This window comes from Lygodium microphyllum, chromosome 20, assembly GCF_053477565.2.
Source record: "Lygodium microphyllum isolate KBCC chromosome 20, Lygodium_microphyllum_v1.1.10, whole genome shotgun sequence".
Taxonomy (NCBI): domain Eukaryota; kingdom Viridiplantae; phylum Streptophyta; class Polypodiopsida; order Schizaeales; family Lygodiaceae; genus Lygodium; species Lygodium microphyllum.
Window position 1 is genome coordinate 119,222,602 of NC_141154.1, and position 25,128 is coordinate 119,247,729.

A 25,128-nucleotide genomic window follows, 5' to 3' on the forward strand; every position below is an offset into this window, starting at 1 on the left:
AGGCTTGGGCAACTCTACTCCAAGTATAACACAACTCCGTACCCTTCCTTGAGAGCAACTTTTCCTTGAATTTCACAGTAAAAAGTTAGAACTCTCATCGCCCCAGATTATTTTCAAAATGCCCATACACGCAGAAACATGGATTCAGTAAAAATCTTATTTTAATCAATCACTTTTAGAAAGATGATTTAAGAAGATATAAGCCTTACTTTTCCCACCCATTGTACTCACCATAGGCAAAGGAAACTCACTTTAATGCTTTAAGTTTTGCAACAATATGATGGAGGTTCTAAATTAGTGCACGTCTCATGAAAATTATTATCCGTTTACATGTTAGCTACATTCTACACATTCTCATATGGAGAAGTGTGGCAAAATGAGAGAACAGAAAGAGATCACCTAGCACGAAGGAATCTCTCTTTCAAGGTCAAGTACATGCAACAGGAGCCATTACTAAATCCAATCATGAAACAGCCATCACTTTCTTTGCATGCTATAATGACAAATACATGTTCTCAATCTAAAAAGCTTTAGTATAAGGCAAGCTCTTCAAACAACTCTCTTTGGACTCCTTATTGAAAAATACAACTGCATCTGACTCACTTGAACTTAGCATGCATAGCATTGAGACATTGCCCAAAATTGAGAGAGTCCATGTGATACTAACAAACAAGGTTATGACTAGGCATATTCGCTGCCCTTTCCCAAGGCTACAACAAATTCAGCTCCTTGCATGCTTGAAAGAATCGACATATAACACAGCTTTGCGTGTGCACGCAGGCCTTTCCCCAACCTTGCTGGTAAAGAGGCCAACAAATCATCTCAGAGAGACCCTTCAGAGTCATCATGACTGGGGCCCATTCTACTGGTTAAACTACGTCATGGAGGCTAGACTCACACATCTAGCAATACTGTAAGCTCGCAGGAACGGACCCCACAAAATGTGGAGAAAAAAATTTTGACCCATCCGGATTGAGAAGAGGCATGTCTTATGCATAATACATGTACAAGCTGTTAGATGCAGCACAAGCTATGAGATTTGCACTTGGATGCCATGCCAGATGTAGCAACTTTGAAGAGAAGTATGCTCCATTCAAGTCAGTTCCCGGGCTTTCATTCCCTGCAATATAGCCATCATTTGCAATTTTAAAAAGCCGACATATATAGCTTCCACAACTAAAGTGTGTAGTGAAGGTACCTCTTCGACTTCCACGGCGAGCAAAGCTGGCCAAACCTCTTCCAGTCCTTGAAGGTGTGGTCTGAGCAGGCCGCCTTCAAAACAACCAGAGAGAAAAACACATGCTAATGACGCTCCTTCACAGAAGGTTGACCTTTCCACCAACATTACTTGCATCTTACCGGCTAGGCGTTCTACTGGCTTCCAAAGTAGTGGCCTCCACGCTCCCCGGAACAATGCCAAACACTCGAAAGAGATTACTGTTTCAACCAAGAGAACAGTAAACCAAAACAATTCCTTGGTACAAAGCTTCTCTATGTCTGAACAGTCCACAAGATGCTGTCTGCATTAGATTTGGTCTTTGGCTAGACCATACCAGAAAGGTTTTATTGACATACTCTTACCAGTCTGAAATGACCTACAATGAGGTACTGACGGACTCCAAGAAGTAAAAGTTTTAGATTATCCTCCACACTGCTGCTAGTAAGTATCAAGGAGGCAGTATGGCATACCTGTATGATCCTGTTGCTGCTCTGCTTCCATCCCCACTCAAACAGCATTCAAACTTGTCAAAGATGGAATCGTTTTCATATAGGTCACATAACTGCAACGTTGGAAAAAAACAATAAAAAACAACCATCCATTTACTAGTTCCTGCAAGTGAGAAATGCATGGACATTTCAAAGATAACATTTCTACACCATCATTTTTGTGACTTCTGTCATAATTTTGTACTAAAGTGGGTACATCTGTGGAGCACATGCATCTATGTCCGGTGTCCACACATGTATAAAACATAAGAGAGTATGTAATTACATCTGACATCCTATCATGGAAAGAACACATGCAAACACACTCTTTTTCATAAAGAAGCAAGCGGACACATCCCATGAGAATTTCAGATCATTACCTAATGACACTGAGCCACAAGTTTCAAAAAAAAAAGAACATCAAGGCTATGACATTTCCACTTGCTCCCTTAGGAGTATCAGGTGCCTGTGGCTTTAAGCAAATATCTAAATCATTCTATCTAGAGATTCTAGGAGATTCCAGAAAATAAAATACAAAAGACATAGAACAAGCTAGAATAGCCATTTTAAGACAGGCTTCTGTATAGTCCCAGTCGCTTCTTCATTACTCTTGAATTCACTCTCATGGAAATCCATCCCTGAATCCCCCACTCTATTTCAATTAGAAGTGGTTATATGTTACATGCTATCTCAAGCAGTTTTTGCAGTTAAAAGATGAACTGTTTATTGAAATTGTATCAGAGACCAACCACATGGCACTGGATTTGTTTTGCCACTCATATACATCTAATTAATACCTTGGGGCGTAGATACTCATGCACTTTAAATGTTTCCACAGGAGCAGACTCCATGTTTATATCCCATAGCTGCAAAACAGCCATAAGACCAACACAGGTTGGCAGAGTCAAAACTAGTTAGTAAGTTGCGATGGAAACAGCCATGAGACTGACACACATTCTCGCATAGTCAAAACAATCATGATCCCTACACATTCTCTGACTCAAGACCAGTTTGTAAGTTAAGATGCATAGCATGTGTTTGCGCCATATCTAAAGGAGGATTCAACCACTGATGATGACCAAAACAATTAATCCTCATAATCACACAAGCTGTGTGTCGAAATACATAATGGGCAGAATGCACAGTAGGCATGTTTCACGCTATTTTTGTGCACTGATATAGTTAACAGACATAATTTATCAATGAAATGTGTACGAGAACCTTATTTGAACCTTAGTTAACTTTTATCAAGACATGTCAAACAGGTGTATGTATTTCCACTGGAAAGTCCAAATGCTGAAAGTAAGTGCAATAGCAAAACCTTGAGAGTCATGTAGTCTCTGCTAAGAATATAACGACCACCTCTGGCAAACTTTAAATCTGAAATGGATGCAATAATTTCTGTGAAAAATGACCTTGGCGCTGATCCTTCTGGCTGCTCAAAACTGCATTTGAAACAAAGTTCCCATAAACTAAACTTTAGAAGACTTCAACAGAATGCTAGAGAACATGCAAATATCCAGATCCCTTACAGCTTTGTATGCCTATCACACAAGGCAGATTGCCTCATGTCTACAAGTCGAACAGTGCCTTTAGAGCTGCTGTAAGCTAACGTATTACATTGGGTTGGATGAAACTCTGCAGATGTAATCACCTCTGAACAAATGGAGAGAAAACAGAATCAATTTTGTATCATATAAGAAGTGTCAAAATCCCAGCACACACCTAACTTGGAAAGACAGGCTTCAGCAATAGGATTCAGGACAGTATTAAGAGCTGTTTATGCAAATTCAACATACATGCAGCAGTATATATCTTGACCTATTCTAGAAAAGAGTGTAATTTATGTATTCACGTATGTGCAGATGCTTGTTCATTTGTTTGGGATATAAAAGATGATACTTCCTGTCACTACAGAAAGAGACAAACTTCAGTTCAAAACTGCCACTTACTCTGGAGAAGTAATGAGCACATCGACAACTTAAGTTAAAGGACAGAGACCACTTTCAGAAACATAATTTGTTCCATCTCTACTAATAACTTGTCACAACTACATTCATGTTCAAGATTCTCTGACTTCTATACTTCTTCAAAAGGCGGCAGCAGATCAATACGGCTCCAGTACAAGAAACAAATGGACCAGTACAACAGCTTGGTGGAAGTTGACATTATACCAATGTTTGCTGCTCTTGTCTTCATAACAATTTCTGGTGCATATTCTTAATAGACCTACTGATCTATATATTGCAAATATTCTTGGGCTCCTGATACTATAATTACTGACAATGTCCCAAGCTATGGGATTTAAGATGAAAATGATAATGCACTTGGAACAGGAACTCTGGAGAAAAAATCACATAAAGACAAAACTGGACTGCCATGATCATTGACCATAGTGGACACAACTTTTCAGTTTAAATACACATACTCAGAACATACAAAAACATGTCTGGCCTCTGTACTGTACTGGCTTGTACTTGCTATCATATTTGCAACTATGACTTGCAGTTTGCAGCAGAACCAACCATAGTGCATAATGTCTGCCATACACACTTGATTGCGTCTACATGCCCAAGCCATAGTACAGCATCAGGAAACTAGCATTGAAGTTCAATCATCAACATTCCTCTCTTCCACACTTTGAGACTGATTTGCTAGCATGGTTATAGAGATCATAAATATTATTGGTATAGCTACCGCTAAAGACTGTGCAATGATACTCTGCGAAAATATGCATTAATAAAAGGTGCAAACAAGCAGATTTATTCTACATAAGATTTCCTACATAGGATTTCTGAAATGTGGAATCAATACGATAACGCACCCTGTATTTTGATCGATGCACCACACCTACACTCAAAGCGGGAGCTCATATTGCAAAACAAACCCTCCTGCACCTATGAAGGAGGAGGGCGAAGGGGCAAGCAGGGGAGGGGGTTGCAAATAAGTGACACAAGAATTAAACGGAGTTTCTGCGATACTCATCCAGTTTGGGTGGGCAGAGGGAAGGAAGGTGTTAGCGAACATATGTTTCTATGTCTTCTCTTTGTAAGCTCATCTCCTACCTACTATGAGCCTCAATCTAAGTTATGAGGACATTAGGAGCTCTAACAAAGTCTTTGTCTATCAGTTGATCTCTCCTAGACATAGTACAAGGGACATGTTTTGGGAACGGAAATGGGAATAGGGATGGGAACACGAATTGCCATCCCTTTCACCACAAGAGGGGACTCTAACATGGGGACGAGTAGGATGGGATGAGAACCGGAAGCTAGAAAATGGGTGTCCCGTGTCACTATACTCCTAGACATTTCAGGTGGAGGTCCTTGCCAGTGGCACTCTCTCAGCCCATGTGCATGCCCATGATGGGCAGCATCCCTGAAGAGTCTATTTTCCATCAGCTGGGCAAGCATTTGACTCCATGATCCTTTTCAAATGTTCTCCATGTTCAAAACTTAGGCTACCATCTCCTCTCTATACATGGCCTTACCCAACTCACTTCCGAGGTCTTCATGATCGACCAACCTGTCTTTGTTGAGGATGCTACCTCATGAGCCATTCTTGTGACAAGTTGGCAAGAGAGGGTCGTATCAACTCCATCCTTCCTTTGTGAAGGACCCTCCTAAGCATGTCGCTAGTGTTGCTCCATTCCCATCAATGCACCTCCCATCCAACACTATCTCCTCTAGTGGTTCCCTCACAACCCCATTTCTTTCAAAAGGGGATGATATCAAAGATGCCTTTGTGGAATCACATGCCCTCCTTGTTTGGGAGGTGGATTTCCAAGATCATGAGGAGCTCTTTCGAGGCTAGCAATCTACTTCAAGCCTTTCCTTCATGCAATAATCTCTTTCCTTCAAAATCGAGCCACAATCCACTCCTACTAGCGTACTCATCACCTAGTCCTTAGTCCTTTATGTTCTTTTTTGGCAGGTTTTGGCACCTTAAATCGCTCCCTCGCTATCATCTCTCAATTGGGTCACCAACTTGGCTCACCCATGCCCAACTAGACATCACTTGAGTGATCCATTTCTTGAGAAACCCTTCACCCGCAATTTGCATTTTTGTGTTTCTGCATTTTGCGTTTAGGGTTTGCATTCCCAAAAAGGGGCGCCACCCTAGAATGACTGTGCCTATTTATAGGCCACTCTCTCATCCTCACAGCTGATTCATTCAGTCCATCACCTCCTCTCCAACCTCTCCACTACCCTCGCACCCCTTCAAGAGGACATTGCAGTTCGTGGTTCGTGGCTGTCTTCATCATCCTCCTTGTGCTATGGCACCCTGGTTCCCTTGTATCACATTCACTCCATGATTCAGGTCTTTATCATTCCATTCATCAGAGTTTCTTCTCTCTTCTCCGTGTTTGCCGAGTTCACTCCATGTTCCTCTCCACAAACCCTATTGTCCTGCTAATACATCATCTTTTGACATGGTAGCCTTGGTCACTTGGTTAGCATGGAGCCACCTCCCGAGATCGAGTACGGGCATACCCTTATGGTTCTCGAGACCACACAAAGTCCGACATTCCTCCTATGCATTGCATGTTTTCATCATCTTTGTACTAGGGCGCTTGGGCAAGTGAACAATTTTGCTACGAGGGACACTGTCCAAGTGGCACCTGCTGCATGAGTATTCTTCAACATGTAGCATTGCATCTCCACCTCACTCTTCTCTCGTTTCCCTTTTTGGGCCTGAGAGGGGGTGTTGAGAAAACCTTCACCCGCAGTTTGCGTCTTTGTGTTTCTACATTTTGCGTTTAGGATTTGCAACCCCAAAAAGAGGCTCTACCCTAGACTTACTGTGCCTATTTATAGACCACTCTCTCACTCATTCTTCACAGCTGATTCATTCAGTCCGTCACCTCTTCTCTCCAGCCTCTCCACTACCCTCACACCCCTTCAAGACATTGCGGTTCGTGGTTCGTGGCTGTCTTCATCATCCTCCTTGTGCTACAATACCCTTGTTCCCTTGTATCACATTGACTCCATGATTCATATCTTCATCATTCCATTCATCAAAGTTTCTTCTCTCTTCTCTTCTCTTCTCCATGTTTGCCGAGTTTACTCCGTGTTCCTCCCAGCAAACCCTATTGTCTCGCTAGTACGTCATCTTTTGACACCGTTGAAGGCATATCCACTCCCATTGGCCTATCTTCACCACCCATTGCATCGAGCTTCCATCTCAAAAGGGGGTCACCCTCCTTGGTTGGCTTTCATCATTGACGGACTTCATTGACCATGACACTCTTCCTACCACCTTTGAATCCATCTTTGCTCCTTTAGCCTTCGGCATATTTAGGGCCTAAAAAGGAATGTTAGCAGACATATGTGTCTATGTCTTCTCTTTGTATGGTCATCTCTTGCTTGTGACCCTCGATCTGAGTCACACGAGGACATTCAAAGCTCTGACAGTCTTTCCGTCAGTTCATCTCTCCTAGGTGTTTTACACAAAGGTCATTCCTGCTAGTGGCACTCCCTCAGCTCAAGTGCATGTGCGGATGACAAGCATTCCTCAGCAACCTGTTTTTTCATCAGCTGGGTAGACATTTGAATTGCTAGGCAGGACGAACATTATCAGTATGGGCAGAGGCAAACATGGGTGGCCACATACTGGCTTGGCAGCAACATTGACTGGTTCCACCTGCATTAAATGCAAGTCAGCCAATATGTTGGCAGCACGTCAGTCAACTACATAGTTGCCAAAAACGGGGAAACAAAAGCACATTACAAAGTAGCGAAATGGAGTTTCTGCCTCAACCCAAAATGGCACAACGGGAAAATGGAAACCTGAAAAATGTCAATATAAATGCAAGTGTGTGAGTGTGTGTGTGTGAGTATGTGAGTGTAGTTGTAGCATATTGTCTACTACTTTAGCCTTAACATAATTTATTCCATGCTTACATTGCACCAAAACATAATTAGATGCTTACATTGCCCAGCATACCTGTTACACTCACGATTTTGCAGCTATTGGTTGCTAGCAAGCTGCTTGAGTTAAGAGTTAGTACAACCTTCCTAGTTATGCAAAGCTTATGTGTGACTCCATAAATCCTCTCATTATAGATGACTCTAATGAGGGAAACAAGCATGCAAATGTATGAGATAAAAGTGGAATTTGAAGGCTATAAATGAAATTTGAAACTAAAACACATTGCCTATCAAAAACAAAAACATAGGTAGGTTAAGTTCAACACACCCCCCCCCCCAGGGCACCACCCCAAAGGCAGCCCCCAAGGAATAAAACTTCTTTTTGAAAACCGTTTTTTAAAAACCCCAATAATCCCAAAATGCATTTTGCTTCTGAAAGCTGCTTCAGAATTGCTATTTCAGGCAACTATGGCCAGCTAATAGGGGTATGGCTATCTATTCCCAGTCCCACTCCGCAATGTATTGCATCTTTCAGTCCAACCTCCCCCATCATCATTGTCTTTGTGTTCTATCTCCATCTGGTGGCCTCATTGACATAAACGGACTGCATGAAGGGGCTGACAGTTGCAGCCTTGTGTACTTCATGTTCAGTCAGATTTGTTCCTTCAATTATACTCACAACCAATGCAACCTGAAGGTCAATAAATATCCATGGGAAGCAAAAATTCATCCAACATGCAATCTTCTAAGCCAAACGAAATCCACTATGGTGGCAAATGCTGCCCAGTATTCAGCTCTACAAATTGAGATAGACATCATTGGCTACTTCAAGAAATGCATGCATTGCCAAGAGAGAGAGAATTTCTAGTAATTGACAATCATTTTCCATGATCAATCTGCCCAGCCACTACCTGGGAAAGGATTAGAAATAGAGGAGGAGATGCAATCCGAAGTTTGAGTGCCTTTCAAGGAAAGGTAAAGTTTCACTGCCTATCCATGATAAGTGTCTGGCTTATGCATGAATCTTCTCAACTCAAAGACTGCATATTGAAGATATAACCGCCTATTGCCCAAACAAAACAATCATTCCATTGCCTATCAATAGAGTGAGACGCCAATGGCTTCCAGATCCTCAACTAAAAAACAAAAACATATTTCCACATGGGTAGAGACTAAGCTTGTTGTTTTGTTAAGCAACCCTTGCAGCTTATAAGAAAGAGGGAAGCAAACCAATGAGCAACAAACTGCAATAGACACAAACAAGTACCTGCCAAGTCTTCCATATTTGCTGGCTTAACGTCCACAATATTGAAACTTTGATCGCTTATTTCCAGATTCCAGAGATTGATCCGTAAATCATCAGCTGAGATATATGTTTCTCCATCACTGATACATCAAATAACAGACATAAGCAATTAAGAATAAGTGATAAAGCACAAGTTTGTACTTGGGTGATTGTTCCTTAGACTAAAAATCCAGTTAATTACTGAATAACCACTGGGCCTCGTATACAGTCGGTCAGCAACCTTTTAAAATCATAACAATTACAACCATTTGGATAGCAATTGCCATATTATGGAAGTACAATTGTTGATCTTGAACATAAACTAAAGATTAGCATATCTGCCTTCTAGTTTATATAATGATGATTCTATGCTTATGTGAGGGCCATGGGTAAATTGTTCTAGCTGCTTGGTGAATGCTTGGCTTCCCACAAAGCATAATACGGAATAAAAGAATGTAGTAAACGTTAATGAAAACAAAAGGTGGTTGTTTTCAAGGGAAAACACTAACTAAACATAATAACAAACAGTGTCACTTGGTTTGTGACAATGACTGTTCAAAAGTTCATTTTCGCCATCATATGTTCTTGAATTTCATCACAGTGCACATGCATGTTTTACACCTCAGATATGATAGAAACAACAAGTCAACCTTATGCTATTGTACTACTGTCGAACTAATTCCATGGCTCTATCTGAAGGATCCAATCACTCAAGACATTATAAAGAAATCAAAACAAATAACAGAAACACAGCAAGTCTCAATGATATCTTTTGAGCACATAAACAATCCAATATCCTTAGCTGCCTTACCAAGTAAATGGCTTATAAAGTGTATTCAATACCTGTTGTTTGAAATGGAGTTTATGTGATAATCATGAGCATGGGCAAACACCCTTTTACATCTAGCTACATGAGTAACTTCACTGCTGCTAACCTGCAATACAAACGTAGTCTGGTAAGACAAGCATGTTAACTACTAGAGGATGAGAAAGACAATTGATCCACAAAGTAACATAATTCGGAGGAAAGACCAAACATCTAAGGCAAGAGATTCAGAGTGGGTACAACTACCGTGGGTAGATGGAGTGAGGGGATCCCATCCGATGGAAAGACAAAGTCACTATTTGAGGCTGCACTAGCCCATTGAGAAGAACTCCCATTCATATTCCATGTACTAAACTTGGAGCTCAGGAAGGGGTTGCCTCCTATCGAAGTTCCATTGGCCATCCTTGAAGGATCTAGGTTTGTCTCTACTACTTTTTTCACCCTTTTCTCTGAAACCTGTAAATAAACGGCCCTGCCTTGCTGTCAAATCACAATGAATACATAAATCATTGCAAACCACCACAGCATGTAGGAGAAACTATTGATAGCCTGAACTCATATTACACAGAGGAAGTTGATTATTAAACAAAACCGCAACAAAAACAACAGCCTACACAAAGTCATACAGGGGATCATGCTCCATCTAGCAGCTGACCTGGTTTGAAGACAAGAATGAGGACAAGTATGGGATCCATTGGGGTCATGATGAAAGAAAACAGACAACTGAAATGTGAGCTGGACTCTGAGATAGGATAGTTTATATTTTGCATGTACATGTACCTCAAGATGTAATTAGGAAGAAAAGTGAAGAGCAAGAGGGAAGAGGGTAGAGGAAGGGGAGGAACAGAAAGGGGCAGAGGGAGAGAGGTGGTATAGGGAAAATAGGGTAGGGGAAGGGAGAAAGAAAGAAAGAAAGCTACAGTAATGATTACCAAGGGCGATTGGCCTATGACAGAAATCTGTGTAAAAAAAGATCAACATCCTGAGAGGAATGGGAATGGGATGATGAGAGAGAGTGGAAGAAGAAGATAAAGGAGGAGGAGCAGAAAGAGGAAGGGGAGGAGACGAGGATTAAAAGAAGAGGAAAGGAAGGGAAAGGGGAAAAGGAGGAGGAGGAGGAGGAAGAGGGAAGAAAAAAGAAGTAGAGAAAGTGCTAGGGGGTGGCCAGAAGAAGCTCTTTCAAGAAGGATGGAAATCCCAATACCTGCACCACAACTCCCAACACATTCAAGCGATCCCACTCAAAAGAAACCCAGGGCCTTCCCCTGTACACCCTGCCTTAATGTCAATTCCAGCCACTAAACAGATTGAACCCCACCACCCTCTCAAAGCTGGAAGTAAATACCTTCCATAACTTTATTGTCTTGTCATTTGTTGACAGCAGAAAGAGGGCACCATTGGCACCTTCACACCATCTTATTTTATTGATCTTCTCTTCTATTTCCAAACTCTTTAAATAATCAAACTGGAAACACACAACAAAAAAAAAACCAAACAAAAAGTTATTGCACCACCAAAAATAACCAAGCATAAGAAACAAAGATGAGTTGAACTACCAAGCCCTAAATAAATATACTGCCAAGGCCCAAAATCACCCAATACAACATAAAAAAGATGGTGAACCCATCAAACCTCAGGCTCGTGACTCTGAAACTCTGTCTTGTATCGATACTCCGGATGCCTACTGGTTGAGCTACCTGTCCTTTCCAACTCTCTTCGGCTGCGAGACTGGAAAGAAATCGTGAAAAAGTTCTCATCATATAATCCAAGCCATGATATCATCAGACCAGAACCCTCCTTTTGTGTATGACAGCAATCCGACAAACAACTTATACCACAAACGTGCCAAGCTTAGGCATCATTTATTTAGGCTTACATCTCTACTGTCGGTCCTCTCAAACAGAACAACGCGCCCTCCTCTATCCCCTGTTGCCAAATGCTCACCTGTCTTGTCGAACTCAATTGCAGAAATTATATCCACTGCAAAATGGAAGAAAATTAGATCAGAGCTCAATCTTTGTCTTTATCAAGAGAGTTCCTGAAAAAGAAAGTCCTATGTATTTAAATTTCAGACTTCTTAACACCTTAAAAAAAGAACTAGGAAGCTCTTCCTGTTTCCATAAACAGGAGGAGCATACAGAGTTGAACAAAACAGAAAGTGTATGAATTCGATAAACGGGATAACAGGCCCAGTATCCTGCAGAAAGCTTTAGCAACAAAAACAGCTTCTCAAAATCAGTCACCATTCTCCAATGTAATTGTGCTCTCAATGTCATACCACAGCAAGAAGAGTTTTAAATCTGCAGCTGCCCAAGTTAAGATGTTATGTATTCCAGCTTTTGGCTAGTATTCTATGAGGGATAGTGGCAGTGTTGGTATAGATTGAATTGTGTTTCTGAGGGTTGTTGGTTGAGGCTCTCCTTTTGCATATGCACGTTATGCCATATCAGTTCAATAACCCATCTATAGCAACAACCAGCTATGAATTTTCTTGATTACTGCACAAAAGGCTACGTTTACCCCTCAATCAATAATCATTTCATTTATTGTCTATATAACTATAACAAAGCCTTCACCCACTAGTTAAGATCCTCATTGAAGTTATTTAATATAACTTCTTATAGGCCCTTTTGAAACTCTGATCAAAAGATTAATGAAGCTCTTTTGATAATGCATGAGTAAAAAACCATCGGGTTGGTGATACAATCAGATATTGGTTTCACTTTTGTATCTAGCAACTTAACAGAGACAAGGACAAGAAAAACTTGGATAATCCTACAGATATCTAACCAAGCTTGATTCATTTTAAGTTAGCCTCACAAAATGTCAATGTCACATCGATGAGTCCTTTTGAAACTGTATATCCTTCGATCCAAAGATAGCATTGTTCACAGTTAGTTCTCTTGCTCACTTCCTGCCTGTCAATTAAAAGCAGCCTGTATCTTGCAGCTTGAGCATTCTTTTATCATCATGTGCTTGGTAACCCTATTGCTTTTGCAAAACAGTCGATTATGAGAGATTGCAAGTTGATTCTTATGCCTCACATTACACTGTTACTTGGCCTTCCATTCTGTCCCAGCAGAATATTTGGGTATGGTGGACCTTACATCAGTTTGCGGGGGAGGATGGTGGCTGGCTCAACATTTAAAATGTCCACAAAATTAATGATAAGTATGTGAAGCTACCAAATTATTATGGAAAGGATGGTTGTATTTCCAAAAATGGTAATAAGAGTGTGCACGGGTGACTATAAGCTGCTTACTTATAATGGAAAGGGTGGTAACACAAAACTTGTGACTGCAATCATTTGACATTGGCTTTTAAGAGAGATGCCTGATTGAAAAGTCTCTGTTGCACAAAGAGAAAGCTTTTCCAATAGAAGTGGCAGAGCTGGTATGGAAGTCTTTTCACAAAACACTAGAACTGAAACAGTAGAAAGGATTATGAAAGACTTTCTCAAGGCTGCCAATTCATAACAAGCTGTGATTAAAAAACAGCTTTTAAACTTAAAGGCTGAATTTAACCCTTTCCTCTATCCCTTAATGGAAATATCATTCAAAGTGGCCATATAATATAATATTCATCAAGTGCTGAAGCAAGGGATTTGAAAGGGATGAAGGCAAAACAAAAAAAAAAAAGGAAATGCAAGAAAAGCTCTCTCTCCTTATACCTTCATTATGAACTTGAAAGTGTTGAATCTTTCATAAACCTTAGTCCAATACATTACATGTTTTAACACTCCAACCCCCATGATGCCAACTCATTTCCTGGACATATTTAATGCAGAAGAGACATCACTATCCTCACAACCCTCTGGATAACAAAGATCCTACAGCCACACGTTGAAATGTCATATGACTAGATGTGCACTCCACTATCAACCAACCAAGGCTTCTTGAAAGATAAGAAAGCCACAAGAGAATCATCTACCTAATAAAATGTGAAGAAAAACCAGCTTCATCGCAACAAAAGGGGCAGCGCATGTAGACCCCTTCACTCCATCATTAACACTTGGATGAAGGCAAAAGCACTTTTCCTTTGCACAAGTGATCTTCCCACAGTTGGAACACAAAGTCCTTGGATTTAACCTCTTTGTCATGCTCTAGTACGATGATGCTTTCAATTCGACTTCTTTTCTTCTCCTTTTGTCCTTTTCGGAATAAATGAACCGCAAAAACATGGTTCACTGACTTTGCTCCATCTGCTTTCTAGTGTCAATATCTTAGGAACCAATTTGTCCTAAGTGACCGTGCCCCACACACACACACAAGGGAAGAAAACTAGAATGAAAGATATCGTGCTTCGATAAGGGGAGATGTGACAAAAGGGTCACAGCCATATCCTCTATATCAAAAAACTTCCCAAGTGATGCCAATTCATCACGAATCTCCTCCATCTTGTTGATACAATCCGTCATGGTGGGGAAATGAAACACAAACACTTATCTCACCTTCATCGCCGAGGTGATCCAATGAGCAATGGTTTTACAAGCCTTAATAACCAGTTCCAAATCTCAAGAGGATATAAGAATACACTAAATATATACTAGAACAACATAAATGCCATTCAAAAAAAGTAATGAATGCACACAAGCATTGAGGCAATCCCAAAGAGTTGTCTTATCCACAAAAGTACCTACCTTTGGATCCAAATGGGTTGTGAAGGGGAAGAGTAATTAATTCCCAATGGTCAAACAAATGTATGAGGGCCTCAACTTTGCAACTACAGAGGGAATAGTTTGTAGCACGTGACCACTCTATTGGTAGTGGAGGATTTGACATTGGGGCATGCAATGGACAAGTGTACAAGCTATGTGGTATAAGGGTAGGGCAAAAGAAATGTGGTGCAATGTGAACTTTCATTAGTTTGAAAGTTTGCACCCTGGGATTGATTACATTGAAAGTTTCATCCAATCAGGAGCAACTCACTTAAGTTATAAAGCAAGCCCTAAGCTTTTGTTTGATCTAATGAGCAGCTCACTTATGATTGATGAGCCAAGCACTAATTAGCCCTTAAGCAACAACAAGATTTGATTAGGGACCAATCGGTTACTCATTTAGAAAGCTAAACTTAGCTATTTGGATCTCTCTCTCCTTTGAGAAGCACACGTTTGGAGACAACCATTCTTCTCTTCTTTGCTGCAAAAATTGCAAGTTTCAGCCATGGAACATCAGCTGATAGCGTGTATGGAGTCAGAAGAATAGCCAACTTCTCCTCTCTCCATGAAAAATCCATTGGACAGCTCTATAAATCCAAGGTATGCTCCTATTTTTTACCTATTTCTCCACCCCCCTTTTTTGGGGAAAAACAAGTTATTACAACACTACATGATGGGACCCCCTCTTGTCCTATGAGATCGGATTCAAAAATATTGGCTGTCACTTTTGGAATTTGGGAGGCTCAAGTGTGCATATGCATTTTTGAACACTCTACAATTGATTCGAGGCCAACACTAAAGGTGACAAGGTCATTGTGCATCCATGGCCAATCATTTTGATGTACAACCATTCTATCATGGAAAGTGCATGGGAAACTCTCTTGGTTGCAAGCTCCATCAAAGTCCAACGAAGAGATTGGAGCTCTAACAACCCTTGCATTTCAGTTTTTTGACCTCCAATGAGCAAGCCATGAGCAAGCCAATGCACAAAATACGAAGTGCCATTCCACTTAATATACTCCAACTTCTACTCCATGGCCTTTCACCAATGATCAAACTGTATTGCCTTCTTTATCAATGTCGGCTCCCTATCCTGCATGGGATGGGTCATCAAACCAATGTTAGTGCAAACAAGCTCCATGGACTGTCCCTAGTTCCTTTGAGATAAGCATGGGCCATCTTACAATTGCTGCTCCCCAAGAAGCCCCTCAATCCTGCATCAATACTCTCCCCATTGCTCTACCTCAACCAAAGTCTCCGAACATCCATCGGTAGGGAATTTAGTGGAGAAGCAATCTCCTCATCTATAGATGGAGCCTCAAGAGGCATAGACTCCACACACTCTGGCTCGAGTGCCTAAGTATCAAATGGATCTCCGAGAATAGGGTACTCCCCCTCCCCTCCCCCCCCCCCCCCCCCAACAACCAAAAACTCAACAAACTGTACATCTTGGCTCATATAGACATACCGTGAGATGGGATCATAAATCATGTACCCTTGTGACTTAGAGCTATAGTCAACAAACACCTATATTTTGGCAGCCAACTCAAACTTCTACTTTTGTATCTTTGGGATGTGAAAATATGCATCATACCGGAATACCCCGAAATAAGAAATATCCAATTTTAGTCTAAAATAGAACCCAAAAGGAGTCATACCAGCAACGGAAAATGTGGGTGACCAACGTAGAATATGAGCTGAAATGGCCACTGCTTTGGCCCATAGACAGTGAGATGTCTACCAATGCTACATCATAGTCCAAGCCATCTCAATCACACTCATATTTGCACACTCCAGTATATCATTCTCCTAAGGAGCGTTGGTATTGGCATACTCCTAATGAATCCTTCGATACAAAACTAAGCTAACTCTTCACCCTTGTTGCATCTCATTGTCATAGACTTCCATCTTGAACGGTTCTCCTCAAAGATGGGCCAATCCTTTAAGTAAGAGAAAGCTTTGAATTTCAATGTCAAAAAGTATACCCATATCATCCTATTGTAACCATCCACAATCAACATAAAGTAAAGCCTCTCCTTAAGAGGCTCCGTCTGCATTAGTCCTAACAAATCTCTAAGGACAAGCTCCAATGACTCCTTTGCCCATCTTAAAGCTTGGCTAGGAATTGTATCTCTATGTCGCTTACCTCGAATGTAAGATACACATTGCACATGGCTCACCCCAACATCTAGCAATCCATGCACAAGATAGTCATGAAAAATAAAACCAGCCTTCCTTCTTGAATAGGGTGCTAAATAAGCTAATTTCACGCTAAATATAGCAAGCATAAAAATCATATAAACTGAAAGAGACAAATGTTACCACTTAATCTTAGATATTGGACTCCCCTTATGGTTTCTTTGGCTTGCATTGCTAAAGGTTGAAGTAAACTAAGATTCATCCTGCTCTCCCTCAATCTTCAATACATCTTGATTTCCATAGCAACCAGCAAGCCTTCAAACCAATTTGCCCCTTAGTTTGGTTGGGGATTAGGCTTCAATTTGCTCCTTGGAAGACAAATTATTCCCCCAGCTTAATGTCGCTTGGCTGGCCTCTTGAAATTTTCTTAAAATCCCCAAATTTCAGTTGCTGAATTTGAAGTACGAGCCCCAATTTCTTAGCACCCTTCCCAAGATGATTGGTAAACCCTAATTTTTGTTGTAAATTAGGGTTTAGCAACAAAAATTCTTCAATTATACCCTCTTGGGACTGAATTGGAATGAGATCTCTTGAGAAAGCTATGAATTGGCAAAGATAATGGAGAGGAAGCTGGAGAGAAAATTTTCAAAGTTTCATCGCCAAAATTAGCTGAAATTTCAATGCTACCTTGTTGTAAATGGCTGATTGACTACAACCCACCATCAACAATAGCCCCATGCAAGTCCAAAACTTGTTATCACCTACCTCCAATGGCCTCCTAATCAGCTAGGGCCAACTCTTTGACAACCTCCAATGGTTGGACTGATCACCAATGGTTGGAAATTTGCTGCAACTGGTCTCTCCTCCTCCTCTCCCAACCTCCCCAATGCTGGAATGAGACTCTACCAGCCTCTAATAGCCTTTCCCTCACTTGCATGGGCAAGTTTTGCCAAGTGGCAGCCTTCAAATTGTATTTTTTAGTAATTTTCAACCTAATTAAATTGATTTTCAAATATTAATTCTGAAAATTAATTTAATTATTAATTCTTGCTCAAAATTTAAATATACTAACCAACAATTAAATTGGCTAGGCTAATCTATTATCCAAACAATCATGAGCATTAATTAGTCTTGGCATTAATGAACTAATTAATGCCTAGCTCCTAAATTCACCACTAGTATTAATGGCTAATAAAATCTTCTAGGCGAAAATCTTACACTAGACACCTAGTAGTGGTTGCTCCTTTATCAATAGCTTTTTTACATTCAAAGTTCATTAAGGGATCTTCTTCATAAGATCCATGATGTTGCATTGATAGCCCCATAGTCTCGGGAGTGGATTGTGGATGGTGGCACTTCCTACCATATGACCACTTCTCCAAATGGCATTGTCCATATGTGTTCAATGCATGGGCACATTCTCATTGATGATAGTTTTTCCGCTTCGATATAGAGTAAGGGTGATATGCAATTGATTCATGATGGGTATGGCAATGCCCACACATCAAAGGTTCTTTATGTTCTAGGCTTGGGCTATCACTTACTTGCTATGAATAAGATTTGTGAACTTGGCCGCACCGTTGAGTTCAATAAGGACTCCTTTTAGGTTCTTGATGGAAACACTAGACAAGTGCTTTGCTAAAGCCCTTACTTCTCCTCTTTTCACTTTTTTGTCTTAGAGTGAGTTATGTTATGCTTGATTCAACCACCACAACTATGAGTATCTTTGGAAGATAGTTGGTCACGAGGACGTGAAATGTTGATGCTTTGCTCAGCATTTGATTGAGTTGTTCATCAAACATGCAAGTGTTCTTGAGTCTTTTGTGGTCTTCTCCTCCTCCCCTTTGGTGTCCTTATCCTTATCGAGGCAATCTTTCTTCCAATGACTTGTCTGACCACAAATATGGCAAGTGGACTCCTTGTCTTTCTTCTTATTGTCTTTCTTATTTGGTCCAAGACTATATAAACCAACTCCTCCCACTTAAAGGTCTCCATCCGCCCTAAGGCAATCAAGACAGAATAGAATGTACTAAACAAAGGGGATAACTGCAATGACAAATTAATCTTCATGTCCTTGGAAGGTGATTGTCGTGCCTACATTTTAATCCTACATCTGTAGATTGTCGACGCTTGTTCATATTGCATGCATGGAAACAAACTTGCTTGGGTCCAAAGTCTGCATCTACCCCTCCAAAGAGACCCTCTTCATGATAGTTATCATGCTACAAAGCTAATCTAATTCCAACCATATCTCCCAAGCATTGATCAAATACTTGATATGAGCAATCACAACTAGCATGCAAGAGAGGAATAAGAACAAGTGAATGTCGGCAATCAGCTTGTCCCAATGGACCTGTAACTTTGCGAACTCTACTTTCTCCAAAGAAAAGCATTTGGAAAGATCATTGGTCATTGGATAATTCAGTCACAAGCACTACCAAATCATAACACTCCAAGATCAAATATATATATATATATATATATATATATATATATATATATATATATATATATATATATATATATATCACTTGACTAATGTGCTAGCTCTGCCCATCTAGCTTTTGATCTTGTGAAAAAACCAATAGCACCCAAACCTTATGGTCTATAATAGCTTGGAAATCCACGTCAATTTTTGAAGACATGATCGCTTGAATAACATGCACAAAACAATGGATAGCCCCTCTATCTCTAAAAGGCAGCCTACTAGGACTTCCTCCACTGATCCTAACTTTCTTTAACCGCTGGAGGTGATTAAATCTGAAATCAACTGCGAAAAGGCTAAAAACACAGCCTTTTCTCCTTCTTGAAAAGAAATCCTTCATAAAAACAGTAAAATCACTTCCTTTCCCACAAGGTTGCGCTCACTTCAACCTTGTGTCAATGTGCAACCCTCCCACTCGCCCTCAAATGCTGAAGACTAAAGAGAATGCATGCCAAATACTGAAGGCAGATATGTACAACAGGCTTGTATGTATAAGCAGCCGGAAATCTCCCTCAACCTATACAAAAACAAAGTGATCGTGACCAGAAGGCAGGCCTGCCTAAATACACAGGAAATAATGCAATAAACTGATCAGGTCGGCCAGTGAAAACTGGCCAATTGCTGCATAAAATAGCTGATTGAATGAAGCACAACAAAAGAATAGTAAACTGCTGTGAAAACTCTGCCCAACCTGCCCAACGTACCTGAAATCCTGCCCAAACTGCTGGTGACCACAAAGCTCCTGAATAATCTGCCCCGCACATGCCTATGCCCGTCCTAGAGGCAACCAAATCTCTAAATCACACCCTATTTGCTGAGTTGTTTGCAGGACATGAAGACCAAAGAAGCCCATATCATGATCATGAAGACTAACGAGATTGTCACGAAGATCATCGTGAAGACTATCACAATCAAGATGATCACAAGGATAGACACAAAGAAGACCAAAGATCATATGTGACAAGAATTGAAGATCAAAGCATATTTCGAGCCATGATCGACCTCATTCACCTCCCCTCTCTCTCTCTGTTTCTTCAAGGCTTCCTAGTGAAGGACCTCGTCTGGCCATTATGGCACCCTCTATGCAAGTACTTGTTCTGCATTCACGCCCTGAGAAAGAGGATTTGGATGAATCCAACTACTCCCTTGATCCTACAAAGTGGAGTGTCCATGATGAGTTCAACCTATGGGAGTTTGTCACCCTTCCTATCCACCATCCAATGGTCAACTCGTATGTTGGTTTGTTTAAATCAAGAAGCCCCTTGGGAGCAGCTCACCTCTCAAGCCCCTTCCTTTCTCTTAATGAGCTACCATGATTCAGTCCTTGTACGTCTTCCTTCTCTCTACCAAGTTGAGACCTTTGCACACTACATGACTAAAGAAATGAGGCTACATTAGCTTTTTAGAGCTGACTCTCTAAGTATGAAGGACCATATCAACAAAATGGAGGAGATATGGCATGAGCTTGCACCCGTCAACAAGAAAGTATCATCATAAAACACGGATTTGACATTTTTGACACACCTTCCATCTCCAAAATTTGATGTTTTTGATAGTATTCTTCTTAGTACTTACCTATAGATTTCAAGACACCATTAAATGGTGTGAGCAGCTTCTAATGATGATAATGGAACAAGATGCTAGAGATAAGGAGACTAGTATCAGTGGAGCTGGAACCACCACTTGTGCCTTTACCGCTAGGTCATCTTTCGAGGGGGGAGGCAATCAAAAGCAAAAGAAAGGCAAGAAATACAAGGTGCAAGAGAAGAGGCATGGAAAGTCTAAGGGGAAGACCAAGTGCCCACACTATGGGAAATGTAAAAACCCTCCGGAGAAATATTGGCAAAATTAGTCAAAATTTTAGACATTTAACATATACTGAGAATGACACAAGAGTTTCAAAGACTTAAAATATACTGTGAAAGACTCCAGAATTTCTAGGGATCTGAACCTGCTCTTGGTCCTCAGCTATTAAGTCAATCTTGATTTTAAGATTCAACCGCATCGACCAAGCACTCGTGCGCACATGTTTGAGAGCATTTCATATCAGGATATTGCAGTTAAGCATCAGTTCCACAGTGTGTATCAGGCTTGAATCTAGTTCAGGTTCTCAGCAGGTTCCTAATGCTTGCCACATGTGCAGCTGGACAGCAGGTTACATTTGGTATCAAAGAAGTTTTCAGTATCAGAACTGCTCCAGTTTTGCATTTCCCAGCCCTCCCACCCTCTCATACATGCTGGAGAACAAGGACGGGATAGCTATCAATATTTAGCACTTTCAATCTGTGTTTTCAAATCTGGAGTCCTAGAGAGGCTGTGTATTCCCCATCCAAGATAATGGTAGCAGGGTCTCCAGACATGTATTTGTGTTCCAGGACAGCAACCTAGCAGTTTTCTATTGATTTTATCTACATCATTGCCACCTTCCTGCAGTTTTCCCTGGAGCAAATGTCCATTAGTTTTCTCATCCACGCTCTAGTCTGTCCATGATTCTACAAGAGATGTGCTGACTCAAGCAAAAGACTTCTCAGATAATGCCAAAATGCTACCCAGCATGTCTCGATGGAGATGCCAAGATCAAATCCAACAGATTTCTCAACTTGAATTGAGGATGAGCAGGTTTTCAAAGCAGTACTGTGCCAATCTTTCAAAAAGCCAACCAGTTTTCCACAAAGCCATCGTTTCTCAGGTATTTATCCAAGTTCAATTTTCTGCTTTGGAATCCAAAATCCATTTGTCCCATTATTCATATTCTGACTATAAGGCTTTCAAGGAAGTTATTCCAATAGTTGCATCTCTGTAAACAGACTTCCCAATTTAATAAACAGTCAAAGTTCATTAACATAAGTGTTACCCAAGCTTCATGCTTCAACAAAGGTGTGCAGCTCGCTTCATTTGGTAACAAATCAGCAGTGGCTTCCCTTTATTTTTTGGTACTATTAGGGGATTCCTTCTCATTCTAGATTGTGAGATCATTATGACTTTAACTATTCAACCAGGAGGTTTTTACTTGTCCTCTTCAACTAGACAGCAAAAGGATAGAGTATGACCTGGTTTCCAATCTTCCTCACAACACACGTGGATTATCGAGTAGATTTGGAAGTTGCCAATACAACAGTATTAGCTAATGCCATTTTTCACAGGCTTTCTTTGTCAGCAAGATCCACATTAGTAGCAATTTCTACACTTCTGCCCACCTGGCAATTTCTACACATTAGTGGAAATTTCTCACTGAGCTCCACACAACTTTCCAGCTAGTGAGAACAGATTTTTACAATACAAGTCCATTCAAGTCTCCACCACCTAGCCTTAAGCTCAGTTGGGTGATTTCCAATTTTCAGATTCAAAACCCCGACTCTGTGACTTTCTTAGATTTTCAAATTACAGCTCTAGGCCTCTCGTAGACTTTCAAACTAGTTGCAATGGTCTCGGTTGCAAGTCTACAGTGGTTTTCCGAGTATCAAAAGGACAGCAAAATGACCAATTAGTACAAGATGCTTCTGCAAATCAAAACCTCGATGTTCAGAAGGACTGCCACTTATCAGTCTCAGTACCCACATTTCCAGTAGACAGTTCTGTACCTCAATTAGAGATAAAATAATCCAACTCTGGTTTTACATTCATTTTGTTGCATGCTAGTATGCTGCAGTAGTGATGGTGTTGTAGCACACATCTTACATTTGTAAATCCCTTGACAAAAATTGCAATACTTTTTTTGAATAAGTTAGTTTTGCAATTTATCATGAGATTTTAGCTGCTAACATAATTCAAGAGATTTAAACGGCCATATACCAGCACTTATATAAGGTGTAAGGGATGGATGATAATCTCAGAACACCCCACCCCTCCTTGTTAAGTACATGCAATAAAAAAACTTTTGCTGAATCAAAATATGATAAGTTGGGTAGACCTGTTGATATGCATGTCTAAATCATCTCAAAACAGGGCATATGCAGTTCCCTTCCTTGGAAAAGCTGCCGTATAGTACCACTGTTTCAATTTTTGTCAAGGATTGCTTCGTAAATTTTAAATAACTGTGAATGAAAGTGCCACTTCCTAGGAATATAAGCTTGTGCCTATCCTATGTCTCGAAACTCCCTTGAATAAAAACCATGAGTGACACAAGATAGTTTACATGCTTGTCGAATGCTTACTACACCAAGAACTATAGTTCACACCAAGAGCAAAAAAAAGATATGGAAACGTTTGCTATGACTGTAGGCCTTATTGCATGGAGTATTGTAGACCTCCTTACCACTGCTTATCCATGTCTTCAAGAAGAAAACACGGCACCTCTTCCAAGAGAATAATCTACACTTCAGTCTCTATAAAGCCCTACACATCACGCAACATGTTTACAGTCCAGAAGCAAGTGTACCAATCATCTTCGCTTCTCCATTTCCACCCTGCAACTGCACATGCATAGGTTCCAAAACAGATAGAAGGATTGACACTATGCTGCAGTTGAACTTTTGCACAGCAAAAAATCTGGCAGTGGAGCAGAGTTTTACTAATCGAAGAAAGCATGCTCTTAACATCAGAAGTTCTTAGTTGAAAACAGAAAGCATCCAGCCTTTTTGGATTTCGATGTGAGGCTGGATGTAGTTCTTTACTAGAGTTTCTAATGTACAAGCTAGAACTCCAACTGAATAAAGGGCAATGAAACATCCAGGATCACAATAGCTACAAAAACCACTACATAGAGTGAAACAAAGAGAGAGGACCTGTAGAAGAACGGCCAAATAACAAACTTGCTTACCTTCCTGCACCTCTTCGCCTTCGGCTCTCTCTCCAAACACCTGAGAAAATTTCCAGTCAAGAGGCGGTGACAACTGACCAAACTCAGGTGCAAGCACCCCAACTCCCCCATTAGAGACCATCACTAATTTCCTCCACTGCAACTACTTCTGAGTAGCCCGCCAATTTCTGTGGCTTCCGTGTGTAAAAGGAAGATGGCAGCTTCTTATGGGTGCATAAAGAGTACAGCTTGAAGCCCGTCCTGTGTGATGATATCATCTAGGCGTGTGCGGGTCGGGAAGGGAGAGGATTGGATATTCGAACGGAGAGAGGGATTGCAGAATGGGAGGGAGAATGATGGTGCCTGGCGGGTGGATGGAGAAGCCATGTGCAGAGAGGCTGAGAAATGGAGGTCAGAGGCAATAGTGTGACAGTGGGGAGGATGGATAAGAGGTACTCTCCATTAGGAGAGTGTGATGGAAAAGGGGGATAGAAAGGGAGGCAAAGGGCGACCGGAGAGATGATGATGGAGAAAGGGGCGCTCTGATTCTAGAACAGGGCAGCGAGACTAAGAGGGAGGATCTGGGCAACCACAAAGTAAAGGTCCGGATTGACAAATTAGGCAAGATGGCCTCGGCAAGTTATCGGCGCCTACGGGCTCGCTCCAATGCCTATCTTTTTTGCGATGCCCACTCTTTGTTATGATGTCCTGCTGCTGCAGCTGCTCTGTCTCTCTCACCCAGCCTCTCATTCATTCACCTCTGCCTCCTGCCATGGCAATGTCTCCGCCCTAGGGTTTCCCCTTCGCCTGTGCACACTCCCTGCCTCGCCGCAACGACCGCAATTTCACAAGCTGCTTTTACCGCCCAGCAAATGGGACAATATCTAGGGTTCGCCTCTCTCGCTGCTGCTGCCGGCTAAGGTTTTTTTCTTTGTTCATTCAGCACCTGCTGGCTCTGAAGATGGCACCTGACTGATCCGGAGCTGCCGAACCCGCCATTGTTCCTACTCCGAGCACTGCCCCTGTTTAGGGTTTTCGTCTGTGAAAGGCGGAGGGACTGATCTGATGCTAGGGAGAGCTCTCCAGCGATGGGACCGCGCAAGAAGGCCGTGAGGGGCGATGGCAATCCTGAAAATGGGGGGTACAGGGATGGCTGATCTGAAGAGAGTTGCACGGAGGGATTCTTTCTATGCGAAGCGTGACGATCCACCTCCGAGGAAAGGGAGCTAGCTGGACGGAGGGAGGGAGGCGAACTGTGTGTGGGGAATAAAGGGTAAATTGTTGAGCAAAAGATCCTGCTGACTGTGGAGGCTGATTATGATGAGGAGGGCAGGAGAAGGAAGGATTTGGCCAGGAAGACGATGTAGAGAAGGGAGCCCAGAGAGAGAAGGAGGAGGAGGAGGAGAATGGGGTGTAAAGAG

General features: G+C 41.3%; 1 protein-coding gene across 2 annotated transcripts; it reads right to left on the reverse strand.

Moving 5' to 3' along the window:
- Window positions 1-454: 454 nt before the first annotated feature.
- Window positions 455-25,128, reverse strand: LOC148019311 (serine/threonine protein phosphatase 2A 55 kDa regulatory subunit B beta isoform-like). 2 transcript variants are annotated; one of them, XM_087660913.1, is made up of 14 exons: window positions 23,729-25,128; window positions 11,565-11,668; window positions 11,321-11,416; window positions 11,034-11,153; window positions 9,935-10,144; window positions 9,706-9,797; window positions 8,845-8,963; window positions 3,240-3,363; window positions 3,029-3,152; window positions 2,505-2,573; window positions 1,690-1,781; window positions 1,360-1,437; window positions 1,199-1,272; window positions 455-1,120 (listed from the first exon to the last, which is right to left on the reverse strand). In XM_087660913.1, exons 1-14 carry the CDS (start codon window positions 23,847-23,849, stop codon window positions 990-992), a joined length of 1,554 nt encoding a protein of 517 aa, XP_087517039.1. In that variant the 5' UTR covers window positions 23,850-25,128; the 3' UTR covers window positions 455-989. The 2 variants fall into 2 exon arrangements, with proteins under 2 accessions (XP_087517039.1, XP_087517038.1); XM_087660912.1 differs by having other exon boundaries at window positions 9,932-10,144; window positions 23,729-25,127.

Coding starts and splice junctions, on each gene's coding strand:
- LOC148019311 (XM_087660912.1), bottom strand. CDS start 23,849: ATGGTCTCTAATGGGGGAGTTGGGGTGCTTGCACCTGAGTTTGGTCAG. Junction 10,145..11,033: donor AGACAATAAAGTTATGGAAG/GTATTTACTTCC, acceptor GTTTATTTACAG/GTTTCAGAGAAAAGGGTGAA. Junction 3,364..8,844: donor AAATATGGAAGACTTGGCAG/GTACTTGTTTGT, acceptor CCATTTGTTCAG/AGGTGATTACATCTGCAGAG.